The sequence below is a fragment of the Bison bison genome, unplaced genomic scaffold (assembly GCF_000754665.1).
Source record: "Bison bison bison isolate TAMUID 2011002044 unplaced genomic scaffold, Bison_UMD1.0 scf7180017864108, whole genome shotgun sequence".
Lineage (NCBI taxonomy): Eukaryota > Metazoa > Chordata > Mammalia > Artiodactyla > Bovidae > Bison > Bison bison.
In genome coordinates this window covers 5850600-5865619 of record NW_011494680.1, presented here as the reverse complement: position 1 = coordinate 5865619, position 15020 = coordinate 5850600, and the positions used below count along the sequence as shown (strand labels likewise).

At 42.7% G+C, this 15020-nt stretch overlaps 1 protein-coding gene across 1 annotated transcript in view; it reads right to left on the bottom strand.

The window, feature by feature from the left end:
- The window catches only part of UBE2V2 (ubiquitin-conjugating enzyme E2 variant 2), a 23779-nt gene that overhangs the window by 8444 nt on the left and 315 nt on the right, over window positions 1–15020 (bottom strand). Inside the window, exon 2 of the mRNA XM_010838940.1 lies at window positions 1909–2057. Coding sequence (XP_010837242.1) covers window positions 1909–2057 — 149 coding nt within the window. The remainder of the gene's footprint in view (window positions 1–1908; window positions 2058–15020) is intronic.

Genomic DNA, 15020 nt, shown 5'->3' with positions numbered 1-15020 from the left:
GGCGGGAGGCACACCTGTCTCTGAAACCCTGCCAGCTGGCCCACCCCCATGTTACCCTACAACAGCCAGGCCCCCAGTGGGCACAGTCGGACACAGGGGCTTCCTGTGGCTCAATGACACCAGGGAACAGCCAGTGTGGGGGTCCTGTGGATGACCGGAACTGGGAGAGAGATATCTGCAAACTAGGTTATGGGGCTGAGGGTCTTACTTTACATAAACTCCAACACTCTTCAAGTTCCCTCAGAGGAACAAATAGGATAAAACTCAAATCACAGTAATTTCAGGACTTCCTGGTGGCTCAGTGGTAAAGAATCTGCCTGCCAATGCAGAAGACGTGGGTTTGAGCCCTGATACGGGAAGATCCCACATGCCGCGGAGCAATTAAGTTCGCGTGCCGCAACTATTGAGCCTACTCGCTGCAACCACTGAGTCCTAGAGCTGTGCTCCACAAGAGAAGCCACTGCAATGGGAAGCCCGAGCACCAGAGCTAGAAAGTAGCCACCACTCACCACAACCAGAAAAGCCGATGCAGCTGTGAAGATGCAGCACAGCCAAAAATAAATAATTAAAAAAGAAAAAATCTAAGTAATTCTGAAAGCATACTCCACTCAGTTCAGACTGTCCAATCTTCAAGTCATTCATTAAGTAAGAATGCTCAAAAGTTATAAGCACTTACTTTTACCAAACAGACCATGGTGATACTGTTCACAGGTAGTGAAAAAATCAAGGTTTTCATTACAAAAACTGAGTTACAAAACAACAAGAATTTTAACCATCAGCATTTTATTTCCTTCCTTACATGTCTAATGGAAAAATCAGAGCAGTGGAGGAAGAGAGAACTTGTTAGTTTAGGAGAGTGCATGAATTCTACAAAGGAATACTAGAAAACGGTAAACAAACATTTGTCTGAAGTTATCAACGCTAATTACCTGACCATTTTTCTTTTATAAAAATACAAAAATCTAAATTCTACCCAACAGCAAAATAGTTGAAACAGTCCCATTACAGGTAGCAAACAGTACACAAAACCAAAGACTAAAAAGAAACTTAAAATTTGTGTTCTAACAAAGTCAAAGGTCATACAAAACCTATTTAAAAGACTTGCTGCAGGGGCATGCAGCAAATGCGGCCTTTGAGTGAGGAATGCAAGGTACAAAAAAATTTCCCAATCTAAAATAGATTTTGAGTAAAAATAAAAAGTCACGAACTTGAGAAAGACCTAAAATTAAAACAATAGGTCTGTGGCCAACACTAGGAAACATGCAAGAATCAGCCTTTCTGACATACTTTATAGGTGAAGACATTGAAGCCAGAACATTTCCAAGGCCAATCAACCGTCACTGGCCAACAGCATTGTGCAGTCAACACAAACCAGTTTGGGAACCCTGTTGATACACACGGGCGGTTAGCAGCATGTTACCTCACGGCACGCTGTTTGCTCTTCCCAAATACCCCTCCGCTCCACGCCTCACCTTTTCCACTCTCTACCTGGAATGCTGTCCATCCCCATCTCACCTTCTGAAATCCTACCAGCCAGTCCTTTAGGCACTCCAAAGGTAACTTCCTCCACTGTCCAGCCTTCCTCAATTATTCCAGCTAGAAGAGACATATTCCACAGTCCCACAGTGGGCTCACTCTGCCACATTCAGTCTGTCGTCTGCATTCATGCCTTCTCCTCTACTGAATCGCAAACACTTTGACAGCAATGATCACACCAGTCTTCCCGCCCTCCAACTCCTCCAGAAAATCCAGCATCAACAAATGTACAAAAAATAAGTAAAAAGTCACGAACTGTTTCACTTAAAGTTATCTTAACTATTTACTTTAATATTAATAACATAAAATAAAATGCATACTTGAAAGTTACAGTAAATATTCCTAGGAAATAAATGTAATGTATGCACTGACCCGTGGTGGCCCAATGATCATGCCTGTCCACCTTGTGAGTGTCATGTCTTCATCATCTTCCAGGCCCCAGCTGACCGTACCGTCGCCCACTCCTTTCTGTCCTTCTTCAAGTTCTTCCAACAAACGAAAATTACGAGGAACTTTAACACCTATACAAAAGGAAGCCAATGTAAGTAGCTCATAATTATAAGGGCTACACACAATCAAATTCAGCTTTTCCCAAATTAACCGTTAAAAATTATTTACCAAAAAGACAAAATTCTCTAAAAAGTCTTCTGCCCCAGGAAATGCTCAATCTAATAATAATAACTCTTCAAAATGAAAAAGCTACAGACAGCATTGTTCCAAACATAACAGCAGCACAGAACATGTATAACAACACCTAACCAGTTTTACAGTGATGTACATCAATCATAAGGGAATCATTACAAGTGATTATTTTCCCATAATTGAGATTTCTGCCAAGAACAATGTATCAGGTAAACAGGCATGACCAGAAAGTCCATAAAAGTGTCACTGCATTAGCACATATTCTCCAGTGATCTGTAAAAAAGAGAACTACGTTCCATTTGTAAAAATGCACTAAAAGGCACTACTTTCTAGAATGCTGACCCCACCCTTGGTCCTCAACCAGTCTGCTGGCTGCCTAATAACCACAGCGTCCTGCCTCCACTGTGAGCAGGTCCGCTGCTGGAGAGCCAGTCTCCTGGTGGGTAATTCCCTATGACATATCCGTCCCACCCTGGCCCAACCCAGCAACACTTTCATAGCCCTTCTCACACGTCCACTTCTGAACCCTTTAGACCTCATCACTCTATTTCTCAAATCTTAATAAAAAATCTTCCCCTCTGCCCAGAACCCCAGCCTTTCACAGTCCCCACCCCCTCATTCTCACTGAACCTAGTTTTCCACCATCACCATCCTGACCTCCAACCCCTGGAACCAGCAGGGCTGGTGATACAGCATGTGACTTGATCACAGCCTCTCTCAGGATCACTGGCCTGGCCTCTCCAGAGGATGGACCCTGTGGTCTTGTGAGCTCTCAACAGTATCCAGCCTGAAAACTCCCCAGCCCCACTGCGCAAGTTCTGAGAAAAACCAAGACCCCTCCGCTGGCTCTGGAGCACTGCCTCCCTCCCTCCCTTCCCACTCTCAGAAGCAAGCACACACAATTACGAGACAGGAAAAAACAGTGACATCTCTTTTAAGGCAACTGTCATTCTGCATAACTTATCTCTCCTGCCGAAACTAAAACATCTCTTTCAGGGTTTCCCTGGTGGCTCAGTGGTAAAGAATCCTCCTGCCAATGCAAGAGACATGGGTTCAATCCCTGGTCCAGGAAGATCCCACATGCCGCAGAGCAACTAAAACATCTCTTTCAGTTACTGATTCATAGTAGTCCTTCTGGACAAATAATGAAAAGCCAATAAATATTGTAACTTAGAAACAGTAGCCACTTTATGTACTGTGCTTCATAAAAAGTGCTTTAAAATTCTGGGCCACAGAAACATGGATATGTCAGAAACCACAAAACAAGAGTAAGCGTTATTACAACTATAATAACTATTAATAACCATTTGCTTAGTGTACCCTCTGCACTAAATAAACTATCCCAATGGATCCTAAAAGCACCCATTTTACAGTTGTGGAAACTGCAGTTTGAAGGAGTTAAATGACCTACTCAAGGTCACATAGTTTTAAGTGGCAACTGTTGCTGCTGTTGTACTAAGTTATGTCAGCCCCAGTATTAACGCCCAGTTTCCAGACCGAAGTCACTCTCAAGCGTTAGGTTCTCCAGGCAGCACCGTGGGCGCAGACCCGACCTCCAACTGGCCCAGCCGGCTCCCAGTGCTGCTGCCTCTCGGGCAGGGCCTCTTGCAGGTTCCTCATCTGTGAAAGGGAAGCCACCGTGGTTTCCACTTCACAGAGCCTCTGTAAGGTGATCGGTCTCAAACAGGATAAACTGACTCTCATCATTTTAGTGTTCATATTAAGAAAAATTACATAAATCTTCCACTCACCTTGACCTATGTTTTGTGAGAATTCAAGCTCTCTGCAGTCCAAAAGAATGACCCAGAAGGGGTCCCTGAGCCGAGAGTGTCTATAAACACACACTGTGCTCGCACCCTGAAACAACAGCCACTCTGTCAGAATCTCCACCATCTGTCGCTCCTGAGCTGCTCTTTAAAGGAATATGAAAGGAGCCTGATCACCCTCACCATCTAAGAAATCATTACCCAAGAAAAATTCTAAATTTGTGTGTAATTTCCTTTCCTCCCTTTCAAAAACAATTCAGTCAGGAGAGCTTTATAAGCATCCAAAACTACAAAGTAAAAAATGTAAAAATGTTTCTTTATGTAAGTGCCATAAAAGCAATAAACCGAGTGACTGCTAAACTTCTCACCATTTCTCAAAGCAGCATTTTGAGAAAATAATTCTAAGATTACCGGCAATGGTAACATTTAAAGGGTTACAGCAGCTAAGGTTGTTCTGTTTTTTTTTTTTTTTTAAAGTATAAGACTCAAACAAATATCAGTAAGCTCTATTTTCAAACTGAGGCCTGGTGTACTCTGGCTTCGTTTCTCCCCACCACTAATGTCTGTAAAGAGAACGCACCACAAGGTGGGGCTGTGCAGCTGTGAATGCTGCAGGATGTGCGTCAGCTGCCCTCTGATGGCTGGCCATCTCGGAGCCCTTTCCTGACTTCCACTTGCCTTTATCCTGTGTGTGTCTATGTGTGCGTGGTGGTGGTACTATCCTTATTTAATAGTTTTAAATATTTTAAGTCCTTAGTCTGAGATCTTCATTAAAGGAAAAAACAAAACGGCCCATATACATGATATGAGTTCCAAAGGCCAACCTCTTAGCCACAACTCTTACTGCCTGGGAAAACAAGAATTAAACCCTAAAGACCATCTGCCAGACTGACAAACAAATGTTAACTCTGGCAACACCTGGTTTGACAAAGATATGGAGATGAAGGCTCTTCCACTGCTGAAGGTGGAATAAACTGGCACAACTACTTCAAGAGGAAACTGGTAACATTTACAGAGATGCTGGCACCAGGCTAGAGAAAGGCAGGAACGCTCATGTACTGTGATTTCTAACCGTGAAAATTTAGAAACAATCCAGACATAACATAGCATAACCCATGACACAATGATATTGCAATTAAAATGAAAGAATCAGAGCTACAAGTATCAATTAATGCTAAAATTTTAAAACATTGTTTAATGAGTGCACAGTTTCAGTTTTATGGCTGCACAACAAAGTGAATATGCAATATTGCTGAACTATACAGAGGAAGTTAGGACAGTACACTGTATATTACATACACTTCACCATAATCACAAAGAGAAATAAACAGAAAAGCCATATAACAACAGACCTTTATACTGTTCTGAGTACATACATATCTAGCAAGAGTATAAAAATACTTGTGGAACAGACTCCAAAGTCAGAATACTGATCACCTCTGGGCAAAGAAGAAGTGGCCTAGTACTTGGAAGGATGCAGGTAACGTCTTAGTTTCTCAAAAAAAAACAAAACAATCTGAAGCAAGAAAAACTTAGCACCATTTGGGAGAGCTGGGCGAGGGTGGGAGGGGGTGTAACATGTGTACTTACCCATTTTCTTGTGTTTTAAATCTTTTGTCTCAACAGAAAAGGAAAAACAGTATCCAAAAAAGGAGAGAGGGAACTGCAGGCAATGTTTGGGGACAGCAGCTGAGGATAAATGAGTAAAGAGCCAGAAACTGTCAGGAGGGACAGGTGTGCTTGCAAATTCAGACTTAACCTTTGGTGACAAGGACCCAGGGCGGGATTGAAACCCAGACTTTAAGGATGGGGAGGCAGGGTACAGTATCAGCTGTGATGAAAGAGGAATCAGGGAAAAAACACCACATGCCTCCACTAAGGAAAACGTGGTACATTTTATTGTAATTCTGTGATTTTGTCATCTGACAACCAAAGCTAAACATCGAGTACGAGCTAGGGACTGTGCGAGGCCGCCCTGCCCTCATGGAGCACACAGCATACCAGGGCAGCAAGACAAGGAAAACAAGGCACAGGAGAAGCACCGAGACAACCAAGGCAACGGGCACGTTCCATAAGGCAGGGGATCTGCTCTACCACAAAAGCAGAGAGCTGCATACTCTGACGTCAAATATGGAGCTAAAACTCACAGGCGATGACGTCCAAGCTTTGCCCGCTCCACCCCAGCTCAATGACCAATATGTGCAAGCCTCCTTCTGGAGGGAGTCCACTGGACTGGGCAGAAAGGAGAACTCCTGTCCCCAGTCTCTGCCCCTCACCTCTATCCCCAGGTTCAGAATCCCTGCAGAACCACAGTATTCCCAAAGCTCCTCCCAGGTTTAGGACCCTGGAATTCTATCTGAAGGAGTTTCAGAACAAGAGACATGACTCGAAGAAGTTTAAAAAACACAAATGCAAAGGGGAAAAAGTAACAAAAATAAGGTGAAAGTCGCTCAGTTGTGTCCAACTCTTTGCGACCCCATGGACTATACAGTTCATGGAATTCTCTAGGCCAGAATACTGGAGTGGGTGGCCTTTCTATTCTACAGGGGATCTTTCCAACCCAGGGATCAAACGAACCCAGGCCTCAACCCAGGGATCAAACGAACCCAGGCCTCTTGCATTGCAGATGGACTTTTTTACCAGCTGAGCCATAAGGGAAGGCCAAGAATACTGGAGTGGGTAGCCTACCCCTTCTCCAGCGGATCATCCAGACCCAGGAAGTGAACCGGGGTCTCTGTATTGCGGATTCCTTACAAACTGAGCTATAAGGGAAAATTTTTAAGTTGATTTTTAAACAACTAAAACCCTATGTCAATAACCAGCTGCACTTAAGTAGTAATTGGATAATATATTTCACAGGTGTGAAATACAAATGATAATTGAACAACAAAAATATGCAGATAAAAAAATCATATTATTATTAGACCCCCATCAAAAAATAAAATTAACACCATGGTAAACACAATGCCGGCAAGACAGTGGAAAAACTCATTTATCCACCTCAACACATCACTGAAAACTGAATACACCTTGCTGAAGGGGTAAACTGACAAACCATCGCAAGAATTCTTAAATATTCATGCACACTGACTTAAAATCCCACTGAGTGAAATTCGCCCCCAAGAACAAAGCACGAGGAGGCAGGCAGCCTCCAGCACAGAGTCAGCTGCGAACAGCTTCTCCAGGCTCCAGGCTGGGCCCCTCCCGGCCCCCCGGAATCTGGGCTGGCCTTGCCACTTGTTCTGGTAGAACGTGACGCTAGTGCGGTTCTGGGACCAGCCTTGTTAGAGCCCTGGTACCCTCTGTTTGGTCTTTCAAAAGCCAACTACCATTTAAGTTCTGACTCCCAGACACTACTGGGATGCAAGTAACACGACGCCTAGACTGCCCACATGGACAAGAAACAAGGCCCTGGGCAAAGGCCAAGCCCGTCGTCAGGCGTCAGGCGAAGGGAGACAACCAGGCCCAGCCAGTCAACCCCCAAATCATAAGAAGAAACCCCTGTCTGAAGCCATATATCCATTTAAGATATTAAAATCTGTCTTAGAATTGATGAACTATAGTAAATAAAAATAAATCTGAAAAAATTTCAACTCAACAGTGTACCTGTGAAGCATCTGAATTTACCTTCAATCACCAGGAAGACAGACCTCTGCATTACAGGGTTTGTGAAGAACCTGGAACCAAGGTGTGGAGGCTGCACTACATACAGCAGAGGGTGAATCACGCTACTGGTACAGGTTACAGCCAAAACCACTCTGCCCCCAGCCACTGCCCAAATTCTGGAACTCTTCTCACATCCCACATGCGATATACTAACTCAGGGAAGGAAGAAAACAAGCAGCTTCATGTGTTTATTTAATGAATGCACCCAAACACAAAATATCCTTAGTACTGTTTCATTTCAGAAAAGTAAGCTCAAAACAAAATTTATGAGTAAAACATTATAATACACTAAGGAGGAAAGCTGGATTTTACTTGTGCCATTTGTCTTCTCATCATTAAAATCACTTACACAGAAACTGGACCGTAAGTAATGCCGAGTGCCAGAGGCGCTCAATAAACCCGGGGTGCGTTTCCGGCAGATGCTTACTGTCCACCTCTCTGTCCACACTTAAGGGCCTGTCCTGTAAGAAGTGCTGCTGGTGGAGGACACAGACTCCTTTGCCTAGCATCTTGGCAGAGATGGCAAGCGAGGACAACCACGGAAGCAGACGCATTCAAATGCAGTAAGCTGTCCCAAAAGATTTGCTTGAACACACTATTGGTATCTCCGTGGAACAGACAAGCCAGTGAGAACAGAGTGACTCAATGTTCTCCAGGAGAGCTGCCAGCACTGTTTACTTCAGAGCTAAGGAGGAATGCCTCCCTCAGAAGAAACGGGGGTGGAGGGCGGTCAGGCCGCCTCTGGTCCCTCCCTAGCAGAGACTTCTAAGGGGATCGAGGGCTGGCACACTCTCCCCTGACAGAGACCACTTCCAGGAACACAACTGCTCGCCTGGGACTCCCGGGAGCTGCAGCTAGAAACAAAGGAGTGATCCTGCCAAGTCGCTGCCGGTAGGTAAACACTTCAGAAAATTAAAAACTTCTCAATAACTTAAGTATATCCTCTCAGGAAACAACCACTTCTATCAATACTGGTTAGTCAACCGTAACTGATAACTGAGGGAGCAGGTGACACTACCATGAAAAACAAACAGTAAACCAAGCTATGCGCTCTTGGTCCTTTTCAACAGCATTCCAGACACTAGGCTGAAAAAATCTTTGCATGATTATATACCTACAAAGAATAAACTGCTTGGAGCATTGCCTGTTACCTGGCTGTATTTCTCTTTGCTGCTGCTGCTAAGTCGCTTCAGTCGTGTCCGACTCTGTGCGACCCCATAGACGGCAGCCCATCAGGCTCTCCCGTCCCTGGGATTCTCCAGGCAAGAACACTGGAGTGGGTTGCCATTTCCTTCTCCAATGCATGAAAGTGAAAAGTGAAAGTGAAGTCGCTCAGTCGTGTCCGACTCCCAGCGACCCCATGGACTGCAGCCTACCAGGCTCCTCCGTCCATGGGATTTGCCAAGAAAGAGTACTGGAGTGGGGTGCCATTGCCTTCTCTCTCTAATGTAACCTTAAACCTCACACCTGGCAAGGCAGGGTTTAGACTCCTGCCCTCTGTCAGATGGTAATCATGTGCAGTAATCACAACCAGACCACCACTGAGAACTCACATATACCAACATGATGTTTTTAAAACAGAGTCAAACAATGAAGCACATATCAAAAGCCAGACTTCCCATCTTAATAAAGTAGAAAAAATAAATTGGACTTTATAAAAATTTACAACTCTGAGGTTTCAAAGGACGCCATCAAGAAGGTAAAAGAAAATACAAACACATAGCTAACGAACTTGTATCCAGAATATAGAAAGAACTCTTACTACTCAACAATAAAAAGACAGTCAACACAATTTTTTAAACATGGATAAGCCTATGAGAAGGCAATGGCACCCCGACTCCAGTCCTCTTGCCTGGAAAATCCCATGGATGGAGGAGCCTGGTAGGCTTCAGTCCATGGGGTCGCTGAGTCGGACACGACTGAGCGACTTCACTTTCACTTTTCACTTTCATACATTGGAGAAGGAAATGGCAACCCACTCCAGTGTTCTTGCCTGGAGAATCCCAGGGATGGGGGAGCCTGGTGGGCTGCCGTCTATGGGGTTGCACAGAGTCGGACACGACTGAAGCGACTTAGCAGCTTAGCAAGCCAGAAATGAGCCCACACTTACATGAGCAGTTAATCTACAACGGAGACAAGAATATACAAAGGAGCAAAGACAGTGACTTCAATAAATGGTGCTGAAGAACTGGACAGCAATATGGCCTTGAATCATACTAGACTACTCCCTTATACCATCTAAAGAAATACACTCAAAACTGATCAGACTTAAATGTAAGACCTGATGCCTTAAAACTCCTAGAAGACACAGGGAGCACGCTCTCTGACATCAGTTTTAGCAATAATTTTCTGGATCTGTCTACTCAGGCAAGGGGGGAAAAAAGCAAAAATAAACAAAATGAGACTACATCAACTAAAAGCTTCAGCACAGCAAAGGAAATTATCAACAAAAGAAAAAGGAAGCTTATGGAATGGAAGAAGACATTTGCAAACACTGAATCTGACAAGCAGTTAATACCCAAAATATACAAAGAACTCATACAATTCAACATTAAAAACAAACAAACAAGAAAACTGGATTTTAAAAAGTGGGCAGAGGATTTGAACAGGACATTTTCCCAAAGAAGACACACAGATGGCCAACAAGCGCATGAAAAGATGATGCTCAACGTCACTAATCATCTGGGAAATGCAAATGAAAACCACAATGAGATACCACCTCACACCCGTCAGAATGGCTGTCATCACAAAGACAACAAATAACAAGTCAGCAAGAATGTGAATAAAAGGGAACCCTTGTGCACTGCTCATGGGAATGTAAATTGGTGCAGCCACCATGTAAAACAGTATACAGCTTCCTCAAAAAGTTAAAAATAGAACTACCATACAATTTAGCAATTCTACTCCTGGGTATTTAATGGAAGAGAACAAAAACGCTATTTTAAAAAGATACACACGCCCTCATGTTTATTGCAGCATCATGTACAATAGCCAAGATGTGGAAGCAACCTAGGTTCCCATCAATACATGAATGACTGAAGAAAATGTGGCAGGCATGCACACACACCGCAACACTACTCAGCCATAAAAAAGAGTGAAATGAAATGTTGCCATTGCAACATGGATGGACCTAGATAGTATTATGCCATGTGAAATCAGCTTCTCCAAGCGAGGCTTCAACAGTATAATTAGAACCGGACATGGAACAACACACTGGTTCCAAATTGGGAAAGGAGTATGTTAAGGCTGTATGTTGTCACCCTGCTTATTTAACTTAAATGCAGAGTACATAATGCAAAATGCCGGGCTGGATGGAGCACAAGCTGGAATCAAGATTGCCAGGAGAAATATCAATAACCTCAGATATGCAGATGATACCACCCTTATGGCAGAAAGTGAAGAAGAACTAAAGAGCCTCTTGATGAAAGTGAAAGAGGAGTGTGAAAAGTTGGCTTAAAATTCAACATTCAGAAAACGAAGATCATGGCGTCTGGTCCCATCGTTTCATGGCAAATAGATGGGGAAACAGTGGAAAACAGTGACAGACTTTATTTTGGGGGCTCCAAAATCATTGCAGATGGTGACTGCAGCCATGAAATTAAGACACTCGCTCCTTGGAAGAAAACTATGACCAACCTAGACAGCATACTAAAATGCAGAGATATTACGTTGCCAACAAAGGTCCATCTAGTCAAAGCTATGGTTTTTCCAGTGGTCATGTGTGGATGTGAGAGTTGGACTACAAAGAAAGCTGAGTGCAGAAGAATTGATGCTTTTGAACTGTGGTGTTGGAGAAAACTCTTGAGAGTCCCTTGGACTGCAAGGAGATCAAATGAGTCAATCCTATAGGAAATCAGTCCTGAATATTCATTGGAAGGACTGATTCTGAAGCTGAAGCTCCAATCTTTGGCCACCTGATGTGAAGAACTAACTCACTGGAAAAGACCCTGATCCTGGGAAAGACTGAAGGCAGGACAGGGGACAACAGAAGATGAGATGGTTGGATGGCATCACCAACTTGATGGACAGGAGTTTGAGCAAGCTCCAGGAGTTGGTGATGGACAGGGAAGCCTGGTGTGCTGCAGTCCACGGGGTCGCAAAGAGTCAGACATGACTGAGCAACTGAACTGACTGACGTGAAATAAGCCACACAGAAAAAGACAGATGCTGTATGATTTCATTTATAGGCAGCAACCAAGTTTACAGAATACAGTGTGATACAGAAGAGGCACCAAAGAAGCTGAAATCAAGAAACTAGTTTGGAATCAACATCGAGCTAAATAATCTTGGGAAACTCACTTTATATCTATATATTCACTGTTCATCTATAAAATGAACTTGGCTAGAGCCTAGATGATTCATAATGTACTTTCTATGAGAACTATTATTCCAGTGTATGTAAGCACCTATACAAAGCCCTAAGAATTTCTTCCCTTCTGTGGTCTGAAATTTTGCTGAGTTACAACTTAAACTGAAAATAACATCCACTTTAACACAAGTCAGCAGAGACCTTGTAAACAAGAACACACTCCTGAATCCAGTCTTGCAGTGCCATCTCATAGTATCTCAAAGATCTTATAAATATATTGGCTCTTTACAAACAGTCAACTACTTTTAAAACAAACTTTTAAATGCCGGGTTTCATTTCATTTATTCTGTTATATCAATTTTGAAGCTTGGTGTCAAAAAGCTCCCTAAATACTTGCTAAGTAGATGTCTCCACATATGGGCAATCTCTGCTTTTCATGGTTTCCATGTGTGACTTTCAGTTACCATGATTTAAACGCCAATCCCCCAACAAGAGGGTTTAGACTCTAGTCTCCAGGGCACACACACTAGGAATAAGCGCAGAGTACACATGGCTGCTACTCTTCTGTCCACAAGACCAACAAGAGAACTCGGACTCCAGTCTCCAGGGCACACACACTATGAGTAAACGCAGAGAGTCCACAAGTCACTATGTGAGTAACTGCCGAGCAATCCCAACCAGCGGCCACATGCCACATCTCTCAGTCTGCAGGTGATGGTTCACCACACAGCTTACTCAATTCACAGACAACAAAGCCTGTAGTAGAGCTTCCTCCTTGTGATTAAATTTTTGAATCACACATACTAAATATACTAACAAATTTCTATTCTGTAGAGTCGTGCCCTATGAAATTATCTTGATTCCCAGAGATGACTGTCTCTTGGGAAAGGGAAACCTAGCCAGTGGAGTCTCCACCACAGTCCTACTTCCATCCATGAGAAACACTTGACAGTCTGAGACAAGGAACCTGCAGAGAGAAGAGAAGTATGAAAGCCACTCTCAAGTCTCAAAGGAAGTAAGAGTCTTCATTTCAGGACTACTCCAAATTCACAATTCCAGACTAAGCAAGACACCTGAATTCTGATCTGGACTCTAGTGCTAACCAACTATGTAAAAGCTTATACTTCCTTAGGCCTCAGTCTTCTCAACTGCAAAACAAGAGAACCAAGTGGTATGGCTAAGTATTTTTCAGCTTAGAGGTCTCAGTCTAATTAGTACTAAGTCGCTTCAGTCATGTCTGACTGTGTGTGATCCTATGAATTGTAGCCTGCCAGGCTCCTCTGTCCATGGGATTCTCCAGGCAAGAATACCAGAATGGGTTGCCATGCCCTCCTCCACGGATTCTTCCAGACCCAGGGATCGAACTGAGTCTCTTATGTCTCCTGCATTGACAGGCAGAGTCTCTACTACTAGCGGCCCCCTAGCAAGTCCCAAGTCTAATTAAAATTCTTCCCAATTCTTCTTCTTAGTAACAGCAAGTGTAAAAGTATATGACTTAAATAATACATGTTAAAATAAAATGCTTTAAATAAGATTTTTAAAAATCTGTCGGTGTTTTTTCTTTTTGGATGGTCAGACAGTTATTCTTACATTAATTTGGCTTAAATAAAAAACACGTACAGTTTTTTTCCATCTAGTTCATCTATTTTAAATTTCAAACTTTATCATATTTATTTCACAAACAGGTACTGTTTCCCTCCCTTGCTACCAAGAAGCAAGCAATACTAAAGTATAACTAAGCGAAAATGTAATTTAAAAATAGTTATTTACAAAACATAGTCTAAAACTGCTTCTGCACTCCTCTCTCCCCATGCTGGATGATACTGTCAAGGTTACAAAACACAGAAGAGGAATAATCTGATATTGACCAAGGCAATCTTCAGCAACAGTGTCAAAACAAGTTTCAGGGTCTAAGAAAACATCAATTAATAGTCTAACAGTTATTCTTCCTAATTATGCTAAGATTTCAAAACTCATAAACATAAAATTAGTGTAAATGTAACAACTGGAATGCTGAAATATAAACTATAAAACTCAAGCTTCAGATGTACAACAAAATATACTAATAATCTCTCAGCAACTTCTTTATAATTCCTTCCAAAAATGACTTAAATGTTACCAAGAAGTTTCTGTCATTAATATAACCTAATCACTGGTTTTTTCAAAATATTTCCACACTCTTTCATATGTAAAATGGTACAGGGGAGAAAAACTGTATTTAAAAAATGAAATCTACAAAATGAAAACTATCAAGTTAAAATACACCATTTTATTACTAATTTTTCAAGAACCTAAAGATAGGATGCACAAGTCTTAAAAAAGACATGGCCCCATTCACGAGCACACTCGATTTCAAATAGCAAGGACAACAGCAGAGTCTCAACTCTAAAACGTCACTTTTTAAATCACCTATGTTTTACCTCTTAGCTCTGACCCTAAGCTTGAAATAGTTCCGCAATGCTAAAATCGTTAAACAGCTTATCCTGACACCTGCACGGAACAGAGACACAAAAGACGCATTTTCCATTAAAAGGTAGCTAGAAAGGTACTACCTTGAAAGTACCAATCGCAACACACAATAAAGTATTCCACTTAACGAAAATTCGTGCAATGATGGCAAGAAATACAAAACCACACTGTTCTCTAGTCTGGTTTCAATAACGATCAGAAAAACGAAAGACCACACGTACTAAGGTTTTAGATTAATACAGCTTTCAACATTTTTAAATAGTCAGATTTCTAAAACCTCAGTGTTAACATTTAATTTCAAAATCTGTGCTTACAGGAAACCAAAATTGTATTCAGTAGGAGAGAGGAGTTGAAAAGCTAATATAAGAAGTCGTTTTTTCTTCAATGAGCGTTCACCTCGCTCGTTGCTTTTACTTAGTCGGCACCGCAGTTATGCATTCACGGGAAAGACAGACAACACGCATTCAGTCAGGTAAGAATGGGCCCTCCGCCCACGTTAGGGCGAGCCGGAGGATCCGACTCGCTCCATCCACGACCCCCACACGAGCCATCGCGCGCCGAGGTGGACAGCGGGCCGCCCCAGACTCCTCTCCTCGCTCCCGCATCACCCGCGAGACCCCGCCAGCCGAATC